At 34.7% G+C, this 25055-nt stretch overlaps 1 protein-coding gene across 2 annotated transcripts in view; it reads left to right on the forward strand.

Moving 5' to 3' along the window:
* GRIA2 (glutamate ionotropic receptor AMPA type subunit 2) overlaps positions 1 to 25055 on the forward strand; it is a 188060-nt gene that overhangs the window by 134876 nt on the left and 28129 nt on the right. For both annotated transcript variants that reach the window (XM_072621355.1, XM_072621354.1), the window contains exons 7-12: positions 10462 to 10629; positions 10899 to 11003; positions 11760 to 11870; positions 14001 to 14207; positions 14748 to 15118; positions 20850 to 21048. In XM_072621355.1, coding sequence (XP_072477456.1) covers positions 10462 to 10629; positions 10899 to 11003; positions 11760 to 11870; positions 14001 to 14207; positions 14748 to 15118; positions 20850 to 21048 — 1161 coding nt within the window. The remainder of the gene's footprint in view (positions 1 to 10461; positions 10630 to 10898; positions 11004 to 11759; positions 11871 to 14000; positions 14208 to 14747; positions 15119 to 20849; positions 21049 to 25055) is intronic.

The raw sequence follows: 25055 nt of genomic DNA on the forward strand, positions 1-25055 counted from the left end.
ATTAGACATTTTGACACTTGGAGTAAGTACGAGGATGTCGAGAGTGGAGGTCTTTTAAGGACAACTTAAGATGAGACCAGGAAACTGCTGCTGGGGAGACTGTCTCTGAGAGAAAGAATTCGTTGAGGAGTAACTTACCTATGATACCATAGGAAAGCCCGGGGATCCACTGCCCAGTGTATGCTGGCTTTCTTTTCATCACAACATGGGTAGATTTCATGTGAACTACTTATAAATGGGTAAGATCTCATGGAGAGAGGTGGCAGGAATTCAGAATTTCTAACCTATGTCCTTAAAGTGCAACAAATAGTTTCTGACTCTTCATTTTCCAGGAGAAGAGAGAGGGGAAGCTTATAGGACTGGCGGATTAGGAGTGGGAAACATAGAGGCAGTTATGTCCTGTGATCCTGATACATGGAGAAGTATGACAATAACTCATCCAAGGATGGCAAAAGAACTAACAAGGGGGGTGAGAAAAACATCCTTCTCTAAATTTTGACACCCTGAGGAAGTTATGGTGCTGAAGGAGAGAAATAGGGAAAATCAAAGTTAAAGGAGTAACATAAACATAGAAATTTTGCAAGTTCTATTCCAAGAAAAAGCAATACAAAAATACTCAATTGAGCTACTTTCTAGCGAAGACAATCATAATCTTAAGAACATTCACTTGATTTTAAGAAAATATATGTTATTATTCTTAGGTGCTATTTTAAATGGGTTTAACTGACAGGAAAAAAATCTTCCTTTGGGTAAAGATCTCATCTTGCACATATGGCTGTCTATTTCAAATGGAAAAAAGGTTACTAACTTTATTATTTTGTAGCTCTGATAATGCATGATTAGATGCAATAAAATTTTTCAGAACATGTTTTTGATGTTTTTCATCCTCAATTGTCATAATGGAAATTTAAAAGCATTCCAATTAAAGGTAAATATGAAATTATAGTAAAAGGAAATCAGCCTCTCAGAAATGTGTGTATGTATACATATACATACATATATATGTGTGTGTAATACATGTATGTGTGTATATGTATATGCATTTACATATGTATATACACACATACATAGGACTCATTATTGGGGTGACTCCAATAACCCTTTTAAAGCAGGGCTCCTTAACCCTTTCCTGTGTCCTAGGCTTCCTTGGCAGTCTAGTGAAGCCTATGAATCCTCAGAATAAAGTTTTTAAGTGCATGAAAAAATACTTAGGATTAGAAAAGAAATGAAATTAAATTGAAATACAGTTTAAAATATTTCTAAAAAATGACCATGGATGACTGGTTATGAACCTCATTTTAAGAATACCATGCCCCAAGAAACTCTTATGGACAGCAAATGATTCCTCATTTAGTTTTTAAGCAAGTGTTAGAACAAGGAGTACCTGTTCTCAGTCCTTGTATTTGTCCAAATTGGTTAGGTCTTTTTCACTGCATAGCCTAGCTGAATTTGCAACGTCAAATAAGACTCACTGGAAGGTATAACGGACTTTTATAAAATTATGTCCTCTGCATAAGCTGCCCCAGGAGTAAAATAACTAGTTGTTCCATTTCATTTTTTTTTGTAAGATTATCTTATTTTTAGTACCTTTTTCCACTATCTCAAGAAATCTTTCTGTATCAGCAATGTCCTCCTTTCCATTTTGTGAAGCTAGCAGTCAGACAACTGTATTTGATATTTTAAGCACATTAGAATCATTTGTTTTGTCCTAACAAAAAATACTTTGTGGAAATTGTTATTATGTATAAACTTGTTCCAAACCAAACCAAAATTTAATTGAATCTTGAAGTCAATAAATAATTAAAAGAAATCATTAAAATATCAAGTGTAAGTTCACAAGAAAAATTATTTTGGTGCTCATTATTCAATGTTACATATTAAGGCCTCAGTAAAATGGAGGATTTGAACTAGTTGAACACCAACATTTATTCCTGCCCTGCATTTGTGATCCTGTGATAGAGATTACTTGCATGCAGTTATTTCCTTTATTTCTTTGCTATAATTCTCCTCTCCCCTCCCTTATCTCTCCTCTCCTTCTCCACCTTACCCTTCCCTCTTCTTTATTGAAAGCTAAAGGCATTATCAAGGGAGTCATTTCCCTTTATCATGTATCTTAAGCTAGCTCTAGTTAGAAGATAAATCTACATCCTTTCTAGCAGAAACCTCACTCTGGACTCAAACTGATGACATCAAAAATAGCTGAGAAATGTGGTTGGCTAATTTTATTCTTAGACATTTGGAGAAAAAAATCTTATAGCCTTTCCCAGCAGCTTGTTACTTTATCTACTGAATGAATGGATTCAATATTTCCTATTGCTACATATCCCAAACTCTCCAGAATATTTTTTATCACTTTGACTTAAGTTTCTTTTCTAATTGTAAGTATTTTTTCATGCACTTAAAAACTTTATTCTGAGGATTCATAAGCTTCACTAGACTGCCAAGGAACCCTACGACTCAGGAAATGGTTAAGCAGTCCTGCTTTAAAAGGGATATTGGAGTCACCCCAGTAATGAAGTGAGGAACAATACTTTTATTAGTGATAATCAAAAGAAAAGGGCACTTGTATACCAGGCTGCCCCATTGTGATATATCATACTTAGATCCTATTGTAGCTTTGAAACTACAAGTTCTTGAGTAAGGAAAACAGTAAGAAAAAGGGACACATGCATTCTTTGTGGACACCCACTTCACCATCTGCTTACCTAATTCCAACATAATTTGATGCTTTAACATTATTTTTTCTTTCTAGAAGCTTTTCCAATCTGGCCAGCTCTCCTGATGCTTAAGGTTTTAGTAAAAGTATAAACAGGACTGTGACAGTTTGCTCATAAATTTTTCAAAAAATTTCATAAGAATTATATAATTGTCACAGTTAATTAGGGCAAAGGATAAAAATAAAACTGTTTTTAGCATTCCTCTTATTAAAAAATTCGTTTAACTTTCATGTCTGTGTAAATGATTCCTAGATCTATATATATACATGTATATATATATGCATATATATATATGCACATATACATATGTACATAGGCACATATATACATATACATAATATATGTATATATATGTGTGTGTGTATAATTTTCAGTTTTTAATCTGTTCTTTGGTCCTGGATAACCACTAGTTTATTGGACAATTCATACTAGGTATGTGTCCAAGAGCAAGGGTGGGGAACCTGTGTTCTGGCTTGGGTGTGGCCTTTTGACTGAGTCCAGATTTCACATAATAAAATTTTTTCTTAAGAAGATTTGTTCTGTAAAGTTGGATTCAGTCAGAGGGCCATGCTTGAGCACCTGGAGGATTCTTGAAGCCACAGGTTCCCTACCCCTCTCCTAGAGAGATTTAACTTTTCAGTGTATGGAAAACTGAATTCACAGTCTTGCTGCCACCTGGATTCTTGCCCTTCCCTTATCCAAAATTCCCTTTTTGTCATAGATCTTCCAGTATTTTTGTTTTGTAGTTTCTGGACTATTTTGAACTTCTCACTGTCTCTTAACCCACATAATCCAATCCCCAAATTTTTACATTCAGAACAGTTCTCTTCTGACCCCTTATCTTCGTTACACAACTACCACCTGAGGTCAGACTTTTATCACCTCTCACTCAGATTACTCCCATAGCCTCCTAATTACTTAGTCTGCCTCAGGTTTCTCCAAATTCCAGACCATCCCACTACAGATGTATTAAAGCAATTTTCCTTAAGGGTAGATCTGATCATATGACTCTCCTACTCTATCTACCCTGATGGCTTACCTTTGCTTCTAGCTTAACATACAAACTTTCTTTAGCTTTTAAAATCCTACCCAACTTGTCCACAACCCACCTTTTAGTCTCATCGGATATCACTCTTCCAACACTCTATGACCTAGCCAGACTGGCATTCTTTCTTGTCGTCACCCACAGAACTTCATCTCTCATCTCCATGACTTTGCATTGTTCCTCCTCCAAGAATGGTATGCTCCCTCTTTACTTTCATCTCACATGGTCTCTTTCTTCCTTTAAGAGGCAGCTCAGCTACCATCTTCTTAATGAATCCTTTCCTGATCTTCAGAAATCTTATTACATTCTCTCCCAAACTATCTTGTATTATACTTGATATATATTAACTTAATATTTGTGATATATATATTTATCTGCATTTTCTATATATTTCATTCTAAAGTAAGATCTATAATTGTAGTTATATACCCAGCATCTACCACAGTGCTTGTTGATTGATGGATTGTTTTGTAGAGGTATATCACTGAGAGTAAAATCATTGGAGATGAGAAAATGGGGAAAGTAGTTTGAAAAGTTTTTGACTTCCTTCAGAAGTGTCTTGTTTGGACAATTTCTAATAATTGCCTGTGAAGTGGAATGATTTGTTCTTAGTAGAAATAGTTTGAGGCAGTGTAACATTGATGTAAGGCTAATGGTGGGTTTGGGGGAAGAGTTAAAGATCTTCCCTACCCATTAAGAGGTCTCAGATATCTTTTGTTAATTTCTAATGAGACATTGGAGCAGAGAGTCATTCCCTCCAGTTCTGAAAGGTGTACATATACCCTGAGGTGAGGTTTTATTTTGGGGCTTATTTTTTGGAAGAAAGTTCGTGTGCCAGATGAGACTCTGGAAAGCCACTAAGGAGCCCCTGGCTTTGAAAACCCAGATGTTGGTGCTTCTGTCTGTCGTAATGGTATATAATGTGTGTGTGTGTGTGTGTGTGTGTGTGTGTGTGTGTGTGCGTGCGTGCGTATATATTGTCTATGGTCACTTGGAGGCTCTGTCTGTTGGTCATTCTGTTTGTAATTTCTGCTTGTACTTTCTTCTTGTATTTTTTCTGATGTTCAGGATGCTGACATTTTCCCCTGAACTAAGTGAATGATATATGTTCTTGACTAAAGTAGATTGTTAATCCTTGAAAAGTTGCTTTCCTTTTAAAAAAGCAGATCTAAGAACCTGTATATCAGGCCCTCCTGTGTAGGCTGGGATGCTTGCTTATACAGGCAGCACACAGAATCAATTTCATAAGTTGCAGATTTGAAAGGAATACTAGGGACCATCTAGTTTAAACCCTTAATTTTACAGATGAGGAAACTGAGGTTCAAGGAATTTAAGTCACTTGCCCAACGTCACATAGGTAGTAAATCTGAGAGGTGTGATTTGAACTTAGCTCTGCTGGATCCAGAATTATTTTCGTTGCCACATGGCCTCTCAGCAAATGAAATTAAATGTCATCTCATTATTATGTTTTAATTTATATCGTATTTTATAGATGTAAACTTCTTAACTTCATTTAGATTGTCTTCTGTCAAAAATTTCAATATTTTCGGTTATATACATACATGCAAAAATTATTGCATATGTTGAATAACTCAAACAATTATGCAAAATATTAACATGCTATACTATATTGTATATGTGTAAAATCACTGGAATATCTATTGACATACAAACATACATGTGTACATACACACATGCTCTCCAAAGCACATGTTTCTTTTACATATAATGGATAGGGACTGAAAACATCTTAAAATTAAAATAAATCCCTGCTGCCATAATGTATAGGGGGAAACTAGGTGGTGCACTTCATAGAGCACTGGACCTGGAGTCAGGAAGATCTGAGTTCATACCTTGCCTTGGACACTTCCTAGCTGTGTGAACCTGGACAAGTCACTTAACCCCTATTTGCCTCAGTTTCTCATTTGTAAAATGAACTGGAGAAGGAAATGGCAAACCACTCCAGTATGTTTGCCAAGAAAATCCCATGGACTTATTTCTATGGGGATCATATAGAGACACAACTGAATGACTAAAACAACGATAATATACAGCACTAAATAAAATCCCAAAATCCACTAATGTTGCCAATTTAAGTTTTCAGTATATGTTTTTGAAGGTGCCAACCCTCTTCCTTCCATCCAAAATTATTTTAAAGAATATAGCAATAGAATTTTTTACATGTTCAATAAAACATTTCATGATGAATATGATTTATTATCACACCTACAAAAATTGCACCCTCCTATCTTGTTGTGAGAATTAGTCATAAAAGGATACATGTGGGAATGGGAAGGTGTAGGAGAGACAATGAGGAAATGGACAATTATTATAAATTATATGCTGAATGACCCAAAGCAAAAGCTTTTGTTAATTCTCCCAGCACAACCTACCACCACCACCACACACACATATTCTCACACATGTATGCACACCCACACATACAAACACATGTAATCCCAGAAAAGTGCAAATGTTCAAGCCCTTAAATTTTTCTAAATAAAACATGTTTGGCAGCAGGCATGGGTATCCATCAGACTCAAGAAGGGAAGTCTGGGGTTGCATCCTAACTGTGTCTGCATGTATAGAATGTTTCCTTATCAGGAGTTCTCTATGTCAGTTAAATTCCACGTCTGGAAAAAATCAAAACAAAACAAAAAGTGAATCACCAAGATGATTTTTTCATTTATTTGTCTGTCAGTATATTTTCCCATATAAACAATTTCTGTGACATTAGTAGCTGTGTGACTCCAAGGAAGTCATTTAACCTTTTTGGGTCTCAGGAAGAGAAATTTGGAACAGATGGCCCCCAAGTCCCTTCTAGCTCTAAATCTATGATCTTATGAATTAATTATGTAAAATTAAGTTTGACCGTTAGCTACCAGTCATCACCTTATAGGAAGTACTAGGACATTCATAGAAGGGAAGTGGTGGGTAAAGAAGTGAAAAGGGAAGTAAAGGCCTGTTCAGGAAAATTCAGCGAAAGTGTAAGTTCTAAAAATGGTAAATTGTTGAGAGCTTAAAAAGTTGCACCTCGAGATAAGAATTTCCACTGTTTTGGCAGTCATATCAGAGGAATCAAGCAGTCACTAAATTCCTAAGACTTCTAAGTCTTAAGACTAAATATGGAAAGGACCTTAGATGAGCCTCTTACCGAGATCAGGAGACCTTTTCATAACTGACCAAATCTTATAATGAGCCAAGTGTGGTGGCTATTAAAATACTTAGATAATCTGAAGTTGAAAACAGGACTGGTTTTCATGTCAGAGTAGTTTCCACATACAATGCCGCTTATGTGACCTGGGACAAGGCACTCAATATTCTTGGGTTTTGATTTCTTCATATGTAAAACTAGGTGTGGATGGCTTCTCTAGGATCCTTTGAATGGACTGACTCTTTCTTGGGGTCCCTTCTAAATTTACGATGTCAGTTTTTAATTATAATACCCAGTTATTATCTTTTTTTAACATAAAATTCATAAATGAGATAGGAAAAATCAATCTCAAAGGATACTCTAGGACTATAGGAATACAAATTGGTCATGACAGAGAAAAGCACGTGGTTAATGATATAAACAGAGGCTGTGATTATGACCAAACATTTTTGGGTCCAGTTTTAAGATTGTTTCCCCTTGTAAGTGATAGAAGAGGATTCATCTAGCGTAGTGGTTCTTAACCTTTTTTTTTGGTCATGGACTCCTTTTGGCAGCCTGGTAAAGTCCGTGGACCTGTGTTCAACATAACATTTTTAAATGCATAAAACACTTAGGATTATAAAGGAAATAGATTATATTGTAGTACAGTAGTGGTAGTAATAGTAATAATAGTAGTAGTAGTACTAGTAGTAGTAGTACTATGAGTAATAGTGTTCTTAGTAGTAGTAGTAGCAGCAGAAGCAGAAGCAGTAGTAGTAGTAGTAGTAGTAGTAGTAGTAGTAGTAAGCTCATGGATCCAGTGAGCATTAAGGTCGTCTGATCTTGTCTAAACCCTTTGTTTTATTTGGTTTCATGACTTGGGTTAAAAAACAACAACAACAACAACTTGGATTTGGGAATTTATAGGAAATTGGTATTCAGGAAAATAGTACAAATTAGAGCTTTATTATTATGTGGAGCAGCAAGTAGGAAAACAGACAAACAAACAAACATATACACACAATATAGTAATGTAGACAGAGGTTTGTCCCCAAGAGACAGAGAGGTTGTGTCAAGGAGATATCCAAAAAGATTGGGTTCAGGTAGAGAAGTTTATATCTTTAAAAATGTTTTTTGATAGAGAATACATAATCAATGCTACATGTAAGAGGTGGCATTCCAAATTAGACCCAGATGTGGTGAGGAAATTTTCAGGGTCACTTATGGACACCAAGCTTAGATAGTGAGATCAGAAGCTAGATGATGATTTGAGTTGGCTATCTAAGACAGAAGAAGTGGGGGGCAACTTAGGTTGTTTCAGGTGGCCAGGAATTTTATTGATTCAGAAATATAAATATTAACTGTTTCATACAGGGTTAATTAACAGGTCAGTAAAGTAGAAAAGCACAAAAAAATCTGTCTTTGCTTATATACTTCATAGGCATTGGGACCACTTAGTCTATGTAATTCCATATCAGAGGCCTATGTATAACTATGTTATCAAACAATATAAAAAATACAATTATCATACCCCTCATTTTACAGATGGGGAAACAGGTTCAGGGATCTTAAATGTACTGTCCAAGATATATAGCTGACAATCAGAATAACTGGAATATAAAACCCAGAACTCTTCTAACTATTCCATGCTGTTTCTCTATGAATATAAATTAATATAATGTTAATCTAATAGTATGAGGGGAAAATCCATTTCTATGTGTCCATTCACACCATATCTACATTACTAAGTTTAATGGACAGCATCTTTTAAAAAAGGCTGACAGATTTTCCAGGCTTCATTTCTTAATAGGTGAAATTTCTCTTTGATACCAGCCTATTTCCTTCTTCCATTTTATAATGCTCCTCCCTCAGGGGTTCAGTGGGTTTGCATGCTTACTGGATGCCATCTTCTTCAGGATTCTTAAAAACCTCAAAATGAGCTCTTATATCTCCTGTTTCTGCCTCTCTTCCATCAAAACCTACATTCCTTATGTCTGTTTAAAAGGATTCATGTGAAGGTGAATGATGGTGAATTACTTAACCCCCACAAGAGAATTGCTTACTTTGTAAGAAATTGTTGAATACAAATAGATCTCAGATTTTTATTTCCAGAACAAGAAAGTGAAGAATTTCAAGTCTTGTTGGATATCCTATCTATTTATTATCTGTTATTTATCTATCTAGTCATCTATTGTCAATCTTTCTACAATCTATGTCTATTTGTCTTTATTTTCAATGCAGTCCTCAAAGCACAGCATGTTAGTGACTTGCCTACTCTATTGCCTCACAACTCTTTCTCAACTCCAATTCTTCTAGAAATTAGAGCAAAGCATTAGAGTAACTATGTAGGGAAACAAAGGGAGTAAAAGGCATATAATCCCATCTACCCACCTGAGCAAGTGGTAGATCTTGAATCACTCCTACCCAGGTCTCCTGAGATATCCACTTTGCTACTGATAACAGCAAGCAGTAGCTAGAATGTTTTCTTATTGATTTTGAATTCTATAGCATTTCTAGTTGTGTGTGGTTTAAAAAAGAAGTGGAAAGAGCCCTTTGGATTTGGAGAAAGAAAACTTGGTTTGGAATCCTGGCTCTGCCACTTTTTATTTGTTTGAAAGTAATTTTCCTCATTTGAAAAGCAGACAAAGGGATTATATAGGATAGAGGTAAGATAGTCAAAGGCAGAGGATCTTCTACTTAAGATCATAAACCTAACATTGGAAGAGATTTTGGAGACCTTCTAGTTCAACTCCCTCATTTTACAGGTGAGAACAGTGAGGCTGCACATGGTTAAGTGACTTGTCCAAGACAGAACATATCAGAGACAGAATTCAAACCTAGGTCTCCTGATTCCAGAGCAATTGGTCTTTACATTGCTACATGTGTGGCCTTGGACATATCAATTGTCCTCTCTAGAGATTAATTTCCTTAACTGCAAAATGATGGGGGCAGGGGTTTGTCTAAATGGTGTAGTAACAAGAGTTTTGATTTAGGATGCAGAAGATCTGAGTTCAAATATGAATTCTCTTACTTAACTGTCTTGGTCTCAGTTTCCTCTTGAATACAGTTGTTGGACTAGTGACCTCTAAGATCCCTTCCAGTTCTACATATATGACCAAATGACAATATGTTGTCTAAACTCCCTCTTAACTCTAAAATTCTATGCTTTCGTTAAATTTGCATTGGCAGGATGCATGACATAATGGACTAAATTCTGCATGTAAGATATGGAAGACTTTCATTCAAATCCTTCCAAACCACCTTTGTGACCATGGACAAGTCACTTAACTTCTCTCATTCTTTTTTTTTTTTTTTCTGTTGTGTAAAACAAGAGAGTTGGATTAAATTTCTCTGTAGTTCCTTTAAGCTTTCACTTTCTAATCTTTATAAATATGCAGACTGTCTTTTTGAGCTCTCAGTCTATAATTCTGTGAAATACAATGACTGTTTCTGGTTTACTGGGATTTTTTATTTTATGTAGTTCATTTTCTTTGTGCCCCACAAAAGTACAGGGATTCTCAATGCCCTCCCATGTCCTAATGAAATGCGTTTTTGCCTCTTTTCAGTATACTTCGGCTCTGACTTATGATGCTGTCCAGGTGATGACTGAAGCTTTCCGCAATCTGCGTAAGCAAAGGATTGAAATCTCCAGACGAGGAAATGCTGGAGACTGTCTTGCAAACCCTGCTGTGCCCTGGGGACAAGGGGTAGAGATAGAAAGGGCACTAAAACAGGCAAGTCTATCTAATATAACAATGAATGACGATATGCAAGAATATTTTTTCCCAGAATTTCTTCTGCATGTTTGACTGGGAGTCCTTCTATCACAGGCTCATTTTTCCCAACCAGGAAGCTGTATCTTAACCTATGGAAAAGAGAGCTCAAAAGTGAAGGAAAAGCTTTGAATTTTTTTCTTTACCTGGGAACACATAAATGGTAATTAGGGCACATTGTGTGTGTGAGGTGAATTTATATGTGTTCCTTTTCCCTTTTCCTCATGTAGGTTCAAGTGGAAGGTCTTTCAGGAAACATAAAGTTTGACCAGAATGGAAAAAGAATAAATTATACAATTAACATCATGGAGCTCAAAACTAATGGGCCTCGGAAGGTAAATTAATTAATGCCTTTAAAGGCTGTCTTCTATTATGTGATATGGGAAGGTAGGTGATTCAGGTCTCAAAGATATATATTTGTGAAGATTTTAACAATCTTTTAATATATAATACAACACATTTTAATAGTCTTCAAAAGTTTAGAGATATTTCCAATGTTTATTCCCAAACATAAACTGCAACTCCTGGTAAGTACTGTGAATCTCTAATTTACTTTTTAAGAAGTGCAAATTGAATTGTGACACTTTTCTATCCAGACCAAGACTGAAAAGAAATTAAGTATGAGATAAAAAAATATAATGATCATGTACTGACTACTAATTTCTAGGTCCTAAATGTTATTTCAAAGAGCAATCTGATGTAATCAAACATCCAGATGCTGCATTTCTTAGTCTTTATGTCTATGGTACAGATTAAAATACAGGAGGTTTTTTTTTTTTTAATTTTTATTAATGTTTACAAATGTTCCCCCTCCAAAAAAAAATTTTCAGGTATTTCTGTATATGCGTGTATTAATGAAAATAAGGAACAATGCAACATTACAAAATTCAATGATCACGTCTCTTCATTTTTGTTTTCTCTTCACTTCTATAAGGGTTATGTGTATGAAGAATGCATCTCTGGGTTCACAAAGCTGTGGTTAGTTTCTGAAAATGTTAGGTATAAGAAGAATGAGTTGAATGTACTGAAATGCTTTGTTATTAGAAAGGTCATTCATCAATATTCCGTACCTCCTGCAACCTTTTTTTCAGATTGGATACTGGAGTGAAATGGACAAAATGGTGGTGACACTTACTGAAATCCCTTCAGGGAATGACACATCTGGACTAGAAAATAAAACTGTTGTTGTCACCACAATCTTGGTAATTATTAGCATCTATGCATCCCTTATTTGTTATTGTTGTTTTTTGTTTTCCCTTTTCCTTGTGGGTAGATCAGTGTTACTTATAATTCTATTTGTTAGTTCTTGATACCAATGGTATTACATGATCATGATGGTCAGCATCAAAAACAATTATCAAATTCTGTTTACATGCAAAGCATTGTACGTGATGATGAGAAAGCAAAAGCATTTCTCTGCAGCTGGACATTACTGCCGTTTAGAAGCTTGAAATCTCATTGGAAGCAAAGATGTCTACATGTGAAAAAAAAATCAGGGACAATCCAAATGTATATGATCAAGTGACCTAGGAAACATATAAACATATTGTATACATACATATTTGCATGCATATGCACATATACATTAACAACAGTTGCTGTTTATGAAGCAGCATAGGAGAGGCACTCTGTATCATTTAAAGTATGACATAAACATTACATACCTATTTTTATTGTTGCTGTAGCTATAATATTCGTCATTTTGGCCTGATGTTAAATAAAACACTGTCTTTTGCTCTTTCCCCCCCAACCCAATTCAACTGCCAAAATGGGCCCCAAAGGATGAATTTATAAAGTGATGTAATTTTTGAGCCATTTTCAATTGTTATCAAAAAAAGAAATAGAACAGTGCTTAGAGTTATGGCAGAGACAAAAAATTAAAGGCAGGGTTAATAATTATTTTGCTCAATACATGAAGCAAACTGTTTTTGTTGTGTAGCAGAAATAGAGTAAATCCTATATTTTAAAATAAACTTTAAAAAAGTATTAAAGTTATTTGCTGAAAATATTGCTTTGATTCATACTGCATTTCATGATGGGCATCACAGCCTAAAGAGAAGGTGAGTGAAATATTGTCCTTATTGGACATCAAGGTCACTTATTAGCTTCCTAAAAAGGAAGGTTGGAGATGAATACTTCTTTACACATGAGTAGGCAGTATGCTATAGTAGACAGAATACTAAATTTAGAGTCAGGAAAATCTGAGTTCTGATTCTGAATGATGATTATCAGCTATATGATCATGGACAAGTCATTTAATCTTTATGGATTTTAGTTTCCCTATCTGCAAATAATGGTAATATTTGCAAATTCTTCCACACAGGGATAAGGTTGGGCTCAAACGAAATTTTGTCGTGTAAAGCCCTTTTCCGTAAGGATACTGTATGAATGCCTGCTATGAGGATGATAATTGTAAAGCTGTTCAGTCTAAAAATGTAAATAATATAATAAAAGCCTTAGCCAAGTTAATGCATACAGAATGCTTATGATATTATCAAAGAGCATTTAGAAATTAGACTGCTTAAACTTTTGGGCTAATATGAAGTAACCATACTGTCTCTGTAGAAGTCTCAAGATTGCTACAATGATAGGAAGATTACTGTATTGAACTGAACATAGGTCTGACTCAGTACAGCATTTCTTGTTCTGTTATTAAATACTTCTTATACTTATTCTTATAATAAAGCAACTTACTTTATTTATCTTTTCATTACTTTCCCTATCTGTAAATTTAGCTAGTTGGATTAGAAGATTTTTAACTGTCTTTATACCTCTAACATTTTATAATTTTGTAATGGAAGAGCAAAAGCTTTTGCTGTTTTCCACTTCATCTGTTGACCTTTCTTATTTATTGATAATCATTGAATGTGATTTAATTCTGGCTTCTATGCTATTCTTTTCCTAAGAGAGGAATCAGAGTTTGGATGAAAAGGCTGTGAAAAAGAAAAAGAAAAGGTATTAGGAAACTTGTTAAGCTGGAAACTACATATTTACAGATGGGAGAAGAGAATCTATGTGTGACATCTGCTTTATTGTTCATATTTGCAGTGATCCTAATAAGAATTGCAGTAGTTATTTTGGGAGATGAGACATTTTGCTGGATTTTTTTATGTACACATGCATGCATATATGTATATGTATGCGTATATGTATAGCCTGCAACTTATGACTACATCATCTCTTCTAATGAATAATTTTAAAAAGTTAAGTGGATTGAACAAAGAAGTAAATCAGCTACCCATAAGAGTCTGAGGGGGTTACTTAGGTGTAATTTAAAGTATATGAAAAACACAGTTAGTTTCAGTCAGCTGAAGCTTAGTTTTTCTAAACAGGAATCTCCATATGTAATGATGAAGAAAAATCATGAAATGCTGGAAGGCAATGAGCGATATGAAGGCTACTGTGTGGACTTGGCTGCAGAGATTGCCAAACACTGTGGATTCAAATACAAGTTAACTATTGTTGGGGATGGCAAGTATGGGGCCAGGGATGCAGATACAAAAATTTGGAACGGGATGGTTGGAGAGCTTGTATATGGGGTAAGAACACATTGAACTTTTTTTGCATTTTCATTGAAATTATTCAACTCTATTGCTAATGTATATTCCCTCCAAAAATTCATACATCTGGAATGTATGAATGTAGTTTTCCCCACTACTGGGGGAAAACTAGCTCATATTCATGTGAAATAACCACTTCAAAGATTAGATAATTCAACCAGAATTTAAAATGCAGATTAAACCAAAGATGGACCATAGTCTACGTTTCTTCTCCTTTTAAGCAGATGCCCATGTGCTTTGTTCTAATTCTGGAAAGGGCATGTCAGAGAAATAGAGATTCAGGATACAGATATGCTTTTCATAGTCAAGCCAGATGGGTGTATTGTGTATATTGAAAAAGAAGGAATATTTGGGGAGTAAATCACTATTTTATTTCCCATTTGTCAGGACTTTGCCAGTGAGATGCTCTTTGCTATTTTCCTGCTAACTTAGTCTTCATCTCCAATTGAAGGGATAGAGTCATCAGTCCTTGCTAAGTATGGTTCTCACTATTCTGATCTCCTTTTGTTTCCCTTACAGAAAGCCGATATTGCAATTGCTCCGTTAACCATTACATTGGTGAGAGAAGAGGTGATTGACTTTTCCAAGCCGTTTATGAGCCTTGGGATCTCAATTATGATCAAGAAGCCTCAGAAGTCCAAACCAGGAGTATTTTCATTTCTCGATCCCTTAGCCTATGAAATCTGGATGTGCATTGTCTTTGCCTACATTGGGGTCAGTGTAGTTTTATTCCTGGTCAGCAGATTCAGCCCCTACGAGTGGCACACTGAGGAGTTCGAAGATGGAAGAGAAACTCAAAGTAACGAGTCAACTAATGAATTTGGGATATTTAATAGTCTCTGGTTTTCCCTGGGTGCCTTTATGCAGCAAGGATGCGATATTTCGCCAAGGTTGGTTACATGCCCATTTCAACTTTGTGCATTTTAGGTCTCAAAAAGATGTTCATGGTACCTATAGATTTACTCCAAAGATGAAACCAGATGCCAGCTTCCTTGTCCAAGCAGTTTCAAACTCCTGGAAGGGCAGACTGTTGGCTGTGGACAGTGAAATATTTGATCAACACTCATCAAGTGTTGATTACATATTTCTCTGGTGAATTTGTAAGTACCATGGAGAGGCTATAAAATGCATAAGGTCTCTGTCATTCCATGCCGTCTTGGAGGGGTACCGTGTTTTTGCTGCATATTCCTATTTTACAGTTATCTGTGTATCTAAACCACAGAACTGTATATGGGAACAACAGGTAACTTGATTCAAGAGCTGCAGAAGCAGCAGCTCACTCCCAAGAGCTATTTTGCCTAATCTTTGACTCATCCTTCACCCACAACAAACAATGAGATGAGATGAGATGGGATCATCAATGTCACTTGGCAAATTTTGGTGTTATTGAAAAAAGTGGTAATTCCAGCAATTTTCCAGTAATTTAGAAAATTTACTAGGACCACAATAAGAGTGATTTATTAAAATATTGGAAAGCAAATGAATGGCATAATATGCAATCAGTTCAGACACATACTCTCAATAATATTTTCACTGAATCTGTTAATATTGGATACTTCTGTATATCTATAGATACAGACACAAATGAATTAATTTGCACTGTAAAAAAAGAAATAAATTACCAGTGTGTATTCTTAAATGAGAAACAGAGCAGAATAACAATCTTTTATTATGTTCTGTTATGGAGAAATAATTTAGGATCTTTCCAGTTTTAGTTATTTAACAATCATACACCTAGTATAGTTTTATTTTACCTTGATATGTTTCAAAGCTTGACTGATTAGTTAAACCTCCTATATAAGAGAAAGGGTATGTCTTCTTTAATCATGATTTGTGTATGCCTTCCTTATAATGATACAATATAGCCTTAATAAGATGCTCATTTATTCATTATTCCTGAGACTTTAAGATTATACTACTTAAAATGATAAGGGTAGGGACAAGTGAACTCTTAATCTCAGGTCCTAATATATGACAACAGTACCTTTTAGGAATGGTTTGGGATCTAAAAACTGAGGAGACAACTTTGGGTTATGATAATCTGACATTATCCCTTCTGGAATGAATGCTAATTCTATAGTCAATTGTGGATATGAATTTTTTTTCAAAATACAACAGTATAATGGAAATAGCTCTGCATGACAAATAGTTAAAATAGATTAACTCTGAAATGTTTTCCAGCTCTATGCTTTCCAAGATATGAAATGGTCTCCAAGATTCTATGATTGTGTATCAGTAACAATGATAAAACAAAATAACTCATGAAGTAAAATTCAAAAGAATAAGTGGATATTTCCTTAACAATAAGCCTAATTTGTGTCAATAAGGATGAAACAGAGAGGACTGAAATCTTTTGTCTAGTATCTATATCATTTCTTTTCTATATGGTTGCACCAGAATGTACTGACTGGGAAATACTGGTTGACAACTATGTGGCATTGAGTTGACCTTTGGTGTTTCAAACAAATTAATGATTTCATTTTCAAATTTCATTCACCCAGGTTTTTAATAGAAAGAAATGATGCCTAGCTATACTTTAATTTTTCAAGGCAGTGAAAAATAGGTAAATATATAGTACAAAAATATGGAAGAAAGAATTCCATCCAATTTCAAGTTACTGAATCAGGTGTCCTATGGCTTAATGCCTTTAAAATAGTGTGGTTGTTGAAAATACTTCTGCCTATCTTAAACCTATGAAGAAACATGTTAATGATTTCCAGAGCAGTTCCTTTGATTCATTTAGTATAAGAGGATGTCTTATATGAACTCCTTAAGAACTTAGAAGGAATATAAATGAATTATTTTGTGCCTTACAGCAATGAAATTTTTTGATGTTTGAGGACTTTGAGCCTCCTTTTGATTATCAGAAAAGCATTATGATACTCTTAGTTTATTAAAGGATTACATATGATGGATAGGTCTTGGTCCTAGGCATGGCCTTTATCCTTGGGTAAGCCATGGGTGGTAGTTACTTTGGTCCCAGCTTTTTAGTAATCAATGGAGCTGAAATTTTAAATATACCTTTGGATAGTTGGGGCATGAGGTGAACTCTGGCACTATGAAAGAACACCAAGAGTGGAGACTTCTTGCTACCTATCAGTGACAAGGCATGTCTTAAAACCAAGGAAACTCTTAGGGCTAAAATTTGTTTCTTGCGAAAGTGTTCCCAAAAGCCAAAAAGTTGGCCATATGAAAATGGAATGCGTATTACAGAGAGTCAATTTACAGACATATTTTCCTGTAACCCATATCTATTTTTGTGTAACTCTACACAACTATTTTAGTTATATGTGATGTAAACATGGGGAGAAATGATCATTGTGGGTAGAATTATTTTAAATATGTTAAAACCTTTAGCTTTTCTGTGTGGAATAAGAATTCAGAGCTGTTCAGTGAATTCTTTGAGTCTAGGAGGAGAGATCAGGATGGGATGTCATCAATAGTTAAAGGATGTATAAAATGCTAATATCTGAGACCGTAAATTCTTCATCACCTCTTTCACCAAAAGATTTCTAATGCACAATCTATTTATGAAACAAGTAAAATGCAATATAAGATAGATATTATCTAAGTTATTATTTAATGGCGCATGCTGAAACCTAGTCATATCTGAATGATCTGCTAAATTAGCTAAATTCAACCTTTTGTCTTAGTTCAATATTAGATTTTCCTTTACCCTTTGGAAGAATTAACAAATAGAAATGAAAGAAAAGATCTCCTGAAAGTGGTCTGTTCTTCCTGAGTTTCCATGTATTTTGTTGGTTTTGTTTTGTTTGTGTATTGGTTTTTCATACTGGGTTTCCCTATCTTGTCCAAGCTAGAAGTGCAGCTGTCATTTACGGTCCTGATCCTACTGTGGAATGGCACAGGAGTTTTGTACAGCTCTATTTCTGACCTGGGTAGATTTGCTTCTTTTTAGGCGGCCTGGTGGCTCCCTACTCCCTGTGGATTACCGTATTGGTGCTAGACTTATTGTGGACTTCAAATCAGTTTAATCTAGTGCAACTCATTATTTCCAAATTTGTCATCTGCCAGCCTTAGTCTTCATGAGAGCAAATAGTATAATTGTGCAACACCACTCCTATAATTGCCTACAACATAGATATGCCCCATGATGCCAGGTAAACATACACATAAAAAGCCTTTGAAAAGCACACATACATATATACTTACATACATATACACATATACACACATTTATATTGCATAAGCTTTTAAAATATAAATTATAATGTAAATTAAATATATGTATATACATATGTGTACATAGACAATTTTGCATATAATTTACACATAATACACATGCATGTGACTATATATGTATATAACTATATATGCATATATATATATGCATATGCACATTCATGTTCCCTTAGAATAACTACCGAATCATTCAATCAATAAACGTTTATTAAGTGCCTAAAAAGTTTTTGAGTACTGTGCTAGACACTGGGGATACAGAATCTCTGAACAAAACAAGCCCTACTTGCAAGGAGTTTCCATTCTAATGGAGAAAATTCAAAAGGAAACATATTGCCTATATGCTTATGTTATTTTTTTGCGTTTAGTGTAAATTCCTGTAATTATATTTATTTTAGAGAATAGGGACAACATTGCTTTACTTATTTTTCATTGACCACTCTTCTAAAATGATAGCCTATTTTCTCCATCAAATAACATTCTTATGTTGAGAACTAATTGAATAGAGCTAACAGCTGAAAAGAACTAGTGGATGGACAAGAAAAATTAGAAAATAAATTATTTTAAATGATCAAACCCTCAACTCTTCCTGAAGTACTTTGAACAACTATTCACACCAGACCAGCATATTTCACTTCAATATACATGACACACAAACACCTCACCCTGAGAGGCAAGTATGATGCCTTAAAGCATTTTATAATGGAGACAGGAGCAAATATTTTTATTCCTGTAACATATTGTCTATTACATGTGAGGTTATAAAGTAAAAAGCAATTACCCTGTATTCTGAGCTTTGTTTTAACGGATGCTAATAAGCAGGTACTATATCTGTCTTCTTAAATATAAGGTACTTGCCATATAATTAAATCTTCAGCTGTTAAGGGGCAATAATGGTCTCTTTTAAAAACAAGTAACTCTTTCCAAATTAGGGGTTTCCCAAAATTTAAAAGAAAAATCCCTTCTGAAATATAAATAGAATAATTCATAGGACTGCCCTATCCAACATTTTTCTTTTGTGTTTTACCTTTACCCTCTCCTTTTATATCTTAATCATAAAGGTAAATTAGGGTGATTTGTGACTAATTTTAATTTTTTTCTTACTCCCATACTGTGTTGTTACATAATTTCTCTTCCACTCTCAATGTCCTTCTTATAATTTACCTAATAAAATTACTGATTATTTGCAAGAGCTATCACCAAGGGATTAGATCCAGTAGGAACGTGTCCTCCCTAGGCTTGTCCACAAAGGGGGTTAAAGAGTGATATTTTGAAGAATTTACCCCTGTTTTTTTGGACTTTTAAGCGTCCCTAACTTAAAAATTAAAAAAAAAATCAATTAAAGAGTGGCTTAATTGTTTTAAAAAGGAGAGTTCACAGCAACAGTGATAACAGTGATCAGGGGATACAGCATACCTCAAATGTATTCATATTCCTATCCATTTTTTTCACTCATTTTTTGCAACACCCTGCAATCTTTGTATAAGCCTTCTAACAGAGATGATTTCAAAGTCCATTAAGAATTTGAAAAGTCTTATTGTATTATTAAGTATTGATTTATAGTCAAAGCAGTTTTGATTTTTATTGGGTTTCAAAATATTTTTCTGACAAACTCTTGCATAAGTCCAATCTATTTTTCCTTTTTCTGTTTTTTTTCTTAAGCAGAAAGTGCAAAAAAAAACCACTCAAGTCATGTATCTGCTGAATTAAAGCATCAGATAACTTCATAGGGATTGCATTTTTTCCCCTAATCCTTTGTTTGTAATGACATGTTACCTTTATTTTCTATCTCATATTGTGTTCAGTGGCCACACTTCACAAAGTACTTTGGGAATGTTTGGGAACATTCTTTTAGCTAACAAATCAAAATAGTACTCTTTGGTCTTTTCTCAGTTAGGTGAAAGGCTGATTCACTGACTCTACTGATTCCACTGTCTCCAAAAGAAATGCAGGTTGAAGCCACAAGAGGTTTTATATCTATTTGTTAACTGATTTTATTTTTTAGTTTTGATCTGAACTTTCCTGTCTCTTTGATTCTTCCATCCGTATTTCTTTGAATTGTACATAGTTGGATGAGAAAACTATTAACATTTGGTGTATTAATTTCACAAAGTATTTGAAAGGTTTCTTTTTTTTTTTTCACTGAGGAATTGGACACTATCACCTTGCAAAGCAAGCTTATGTCTGAATTGTGGACGTTTGCCATTCTCAGAAAAGCTCATTGAACTATTTACCTCCCCTCCCCCAAAACCTTATAATTTCTGATTTCATTAACAGACAGAGATACAAAAGAAAAAAAAAAAGAATGGATCTGATATTGTCTCTGATATTGTAATTCAATATTTGCATAAAACTTGTAACTTGACTTCTTCTTAGGACATTCATTTCATTTTTACAAATGCATTTCATACTTGTTATTAGATCCCTGTCTGGGCGCATTGTTGGAGGTGTGTGGTGGTTCTTTACTCTCATCATAATCTCATCCTACACGGCTAACTTAGCTGCCTTCCTGACCGTAGAGAGGATGGTGTCTCCCATTGAAAGTGCTGAGGATCTTTCTAAGCAAACAGAAATTGCTTATGGAACATTAGACTCTGGCTCCACAAAAGAGTTTTTTAGGGTAAGATACAATTTTATAGCTTCTTATGGTGGTTTAAAATTCTTAATTTTCTTAATTGCTTGGATTTTTTTCATCTTTTCATCTGTTAAAAGATTGTTGTAAAAAGGTAATCAGTAACAGCTGTACTATAAATATGTAGAAATGCAGTATATTGCCTGGGAAAATCTCCTCATGTTGGCTTGAGCTTCATTATTTTATGTCTAGAACAAAACTGAAACAAGAAATGCTTAAATTGTGGATATTTTCTTAATTATTATTATTTTTTTTTATAAAATGCTGTTTCCTCTTGAAGTAGATGTCTCACTCTTTGCGTTCGTACTACATACAAGTCTTAAGGAATAGTCTTAGAAGGTAGTATTTAAAGTTGAGAAACTTATTCTAACTATTGTTGATGGATAATCTTGTGTCTGAATCAAATGTTAATTCCATGATAATATTGAGCATACATTTCCAACACGTGAAAGGAAAAACTATAATGGTCTTAAGGTACTGGAACCAAAATGGATAGTAGAGGTATAATCCATCTAACACATGTGGTATCATAATAATATTGTTCCTTCTTTGATCGGCATTTTGTCATTTTTCTTCTGTATGAGGATAGACTAGGAAACTGATGCTTCAAATTTAATTTGCTATAACTAATTTTATCATGTGAGTTCTTTCCATTAAAGTCTTAGAGGAAAACTGATGAATCTATCTCTTCAGCTTGACTCTAAGCCTAGACTGAATGAATACATGATATCCAGGCCACAATTGTATTACATGTAGGCCTATATCATGCTACCTTTCTATTAACTTCAAGAAATGGTTTGGTCATACCTATTGGATAACAAAATGGAGTATAGTTAAAATCAGGTCTTGTGCATGTCTGGAGCAGCATTGCTTACAGCTCCCTATTAGACTTCTCTTTAAACATTTGTGGTTAGAGAACTTTCATAATGGATTCAGAGGAGAATAGAAGACCCTAGCTTGGGTACAGTGGAGAGATTAAGGTTTTCAATATTTTATTCTCTGTGTGTTTAAAACGCACATAGAAGCTTTAACTTCAAAATAATTCCAACTCTTACTATTAGACTATAAATTATTCTCAGTGAAAAAAGTGTAGTGTAGGGGGTGTTAACAAGTGCTCTGAATGAATTAGATTATCATGTTTCTTCGCTTGTTTTATGATATTGAGAGGCAGTGTGACATGGTAGATAGAACTGGTTTTGAAGTCAAGAACTGGGTTTTGATACATTCTGCCTATGTGTGCCCTGGAGCAAGTTCATTAGTCTCTGAGCTCTAGGTAAGTTTGTAAGACTACAGGTTAACAGAGAAGTTACTGACTTTCATTAAAAGATAGATTGTTTTTATATGGGAGTTTCCTAGGTCAATAAAATCAAAAGTTCAATCACTATCCCTCTTGTGATACTGGTTACAAGAGTAATTCTTTCTATAACCTTTTGGAGGGTAATGGGATAGTGATATACATCTGCTTATTTTGAAATAACATTAGTTGTTTTGTGTGTGTGTGTGTGTGTGTGTGTGTGTGTGCACTTGTAGAAGTAACCATATTTTTTTCCTAAGTAATCAGGGTTTTAAGAGCATGCTAGCATTTCTTATGATTAGGACTGTTTGTACTCTTGGCAGAAAGTATTGGCTTAAGTTGGAATATTTCAGGGAAGCTTTAGTTGGGAAAGTGTACAAAGACCCATATCCTTAATTCCTTGGCCACGTGGAGCAAATAATAGCTCAATATTCAATAATCTTCACAGACTGGGAGTTTGCTTACTAGTATAATTCAAAATAAACCATGTTTCTTTACAAGGGAGCAGATGAGCATTCTCCAGAGAATCGCAGGCAGATTACACTGCTGGCTCTATCCCTCTACTCTCTTTCCTTGCTCTAGGTCACACTAGCTTTTTTTCTCATAGGTCATCCAGGGTAGGTAGGAAGACTTGGAGAGAACATTGGTAGATGCACTGTGTTAGAGAAAGTGAACCTTTTTCCACTAGGTAAATGTGCTTCAGAAATGGATTATATGTTTGTGATAGCCTGCTTCCCTTTTGTTGTAGTGTGGAGATATTGGGCACATAAACAACTAAAGTCCAATAGAGTCCAATCCTTAGTTACTAATTCAGAGTTCAGTGAGAAGATCTCAGTAGAACCTCTAATGGTTCTGTGACCTCCCAGATGGGGATGGAACTTCTATACGGGTAGCTTCAGGTCTTATCTTCCTCATCTTATTTGACTTACTCTCCCTGGCCCCTTTCACTTTATATTTTAGCCAAAGTTCCTTAGTAATTGTTATCCATACTCCTCATTCAATTTCCCACATCATTTGATAGATTTCAGCCTGTCCATCTCTATCTCCCCAACTCCAACCCTTCTTCATCTCTGTCTCTGAGCATCCTTGTTTTCATTCAAGTCTCAGCTTAGGGGGCCACCACCTCTAGAAACCTTCCCTTGATGGCTCTTGCTGTTCTCTCCCTTCTCAAAGAACTTTAGATTTACTGAAATGCAGTTTGTTATATTTCTCCCCAGTTAATATGCAAAACTGAAATCTTATTTTGATATAATTCATTTCCTTTGTGATTTCACACATTTTATTTCATGCATTTAAAAACATTATTCTGAGGAGCCCATCAGCTTCACTGTCAAATGACACAAAACAGGTTAAGAATCCTTGATCTAGTATACCCTATGCCCTCCACAAGTAAAGGAATTGTCCCTAAAATATAATTGATAAACAAAATCCACACTTCAATCAGCCTTTTATGTAGACCTCTTTGTTCAGTCATCTCAGTCATGTTCAACTCCTTATTACCCTATTTGGGATTTTCTTGACAAAGATACTGGAGTGAGTGGCTTGCCATTTCCTTCGCAAGCTTATTTTATAGATGAAGAAACTGAGGCAAACAGAGTTAAGTGATTTGACCAGAGTCACACAGGTATTAAGTATCCAAAGATGGATTTGAACTCAGTCGTTCCTCATTCCGAGCCTGACAGTCTATCCCCTGTACCATCTTGCTGCTGACAAAGAACTCTAATGAGGAGTTCCTGATCTCCTGAGCTAGTCCGCTGCACTTTTAGACAGCCACATTATATTGACAATGATGATGATGATGATGATGATGATGATGATATAATAATAATAAAATATATTCCAAGTAGAATTCACATTGTGCTTTAATCTTCATAAAGTTCTATTAGGAATATTTCATAATCACTTCTTCAGCTGATTGTACCTACAGAGGTGAATTTTGGGTAATAGTGGAATCATTTTTTGATCAATTTAAACTATCACTAATTGTTTAGTATCTTATAAGGTCTTTGAGCAATCAAATGAGTATTGCACAAAATTCCTACTTTTGAATGACACTAAACTTGTGATTGTACAAAGAGGGCAGCACTAACACAGGTCACGTATTGACCAAATTTCACAAACATTATTAACGTCTAATCATTCGGTTACTGTAGTCAAAGGGATTAGAAAATCCTGCTTTTAGTCCTAAAAATTTTGCCTGAAATATTATGATGATGTCTCTATCTATAAATTCTCACAAATGTAGTCAAATGGGGTTTTGTGAGGACACTGATGTGAGTATTCCTTCCTGGAAGAGAGATGACAATCCATTCACACCTCTACCCACTCTGCCATCTATATTTGTTTTGTTTTTTGCTCATATATTCCTTTGATGATGTTCCTTACATTGAATGCTGTTTGTACTTCCTTGTTTGTAATGTGTTTCAACCTTCTGATACTATGCATTATCCTCTGGGTGATACACTTATTCAGTTTTTCTGGGACTTCAGAGTTGCATATTATAAGAACATTGTTTATTAAAAGATATACTACAAAAATACTTTTAAAAATACTAAAGGTAATAGCTTATAAATACTGAAAGATATAATGTCTTTCATAAAAATATTTTAACTGAGAAATACATACAGAATAAGATTTATTAAATAAGTTAAAGACATTTAATTCAGATATCTTTTCATGTTATTGAAAAATTGTCGCTAAT

This window comes from Notamacropus eugenii, chromosome 6 (genome assembly GCF_028372415.1).
Source record: "Notamacropus eugenii isolate mMacEug1 chromosome 6, mMacEug1.pri_v2, whole genome shotgun sequence".
Classification (NCBI taxonomy): Eukaryota; Metazoa; Chordata; class Mammalia; order Diprotodontia; family Macropodidae; genus Notamacropus; species Notamacropus eugenii.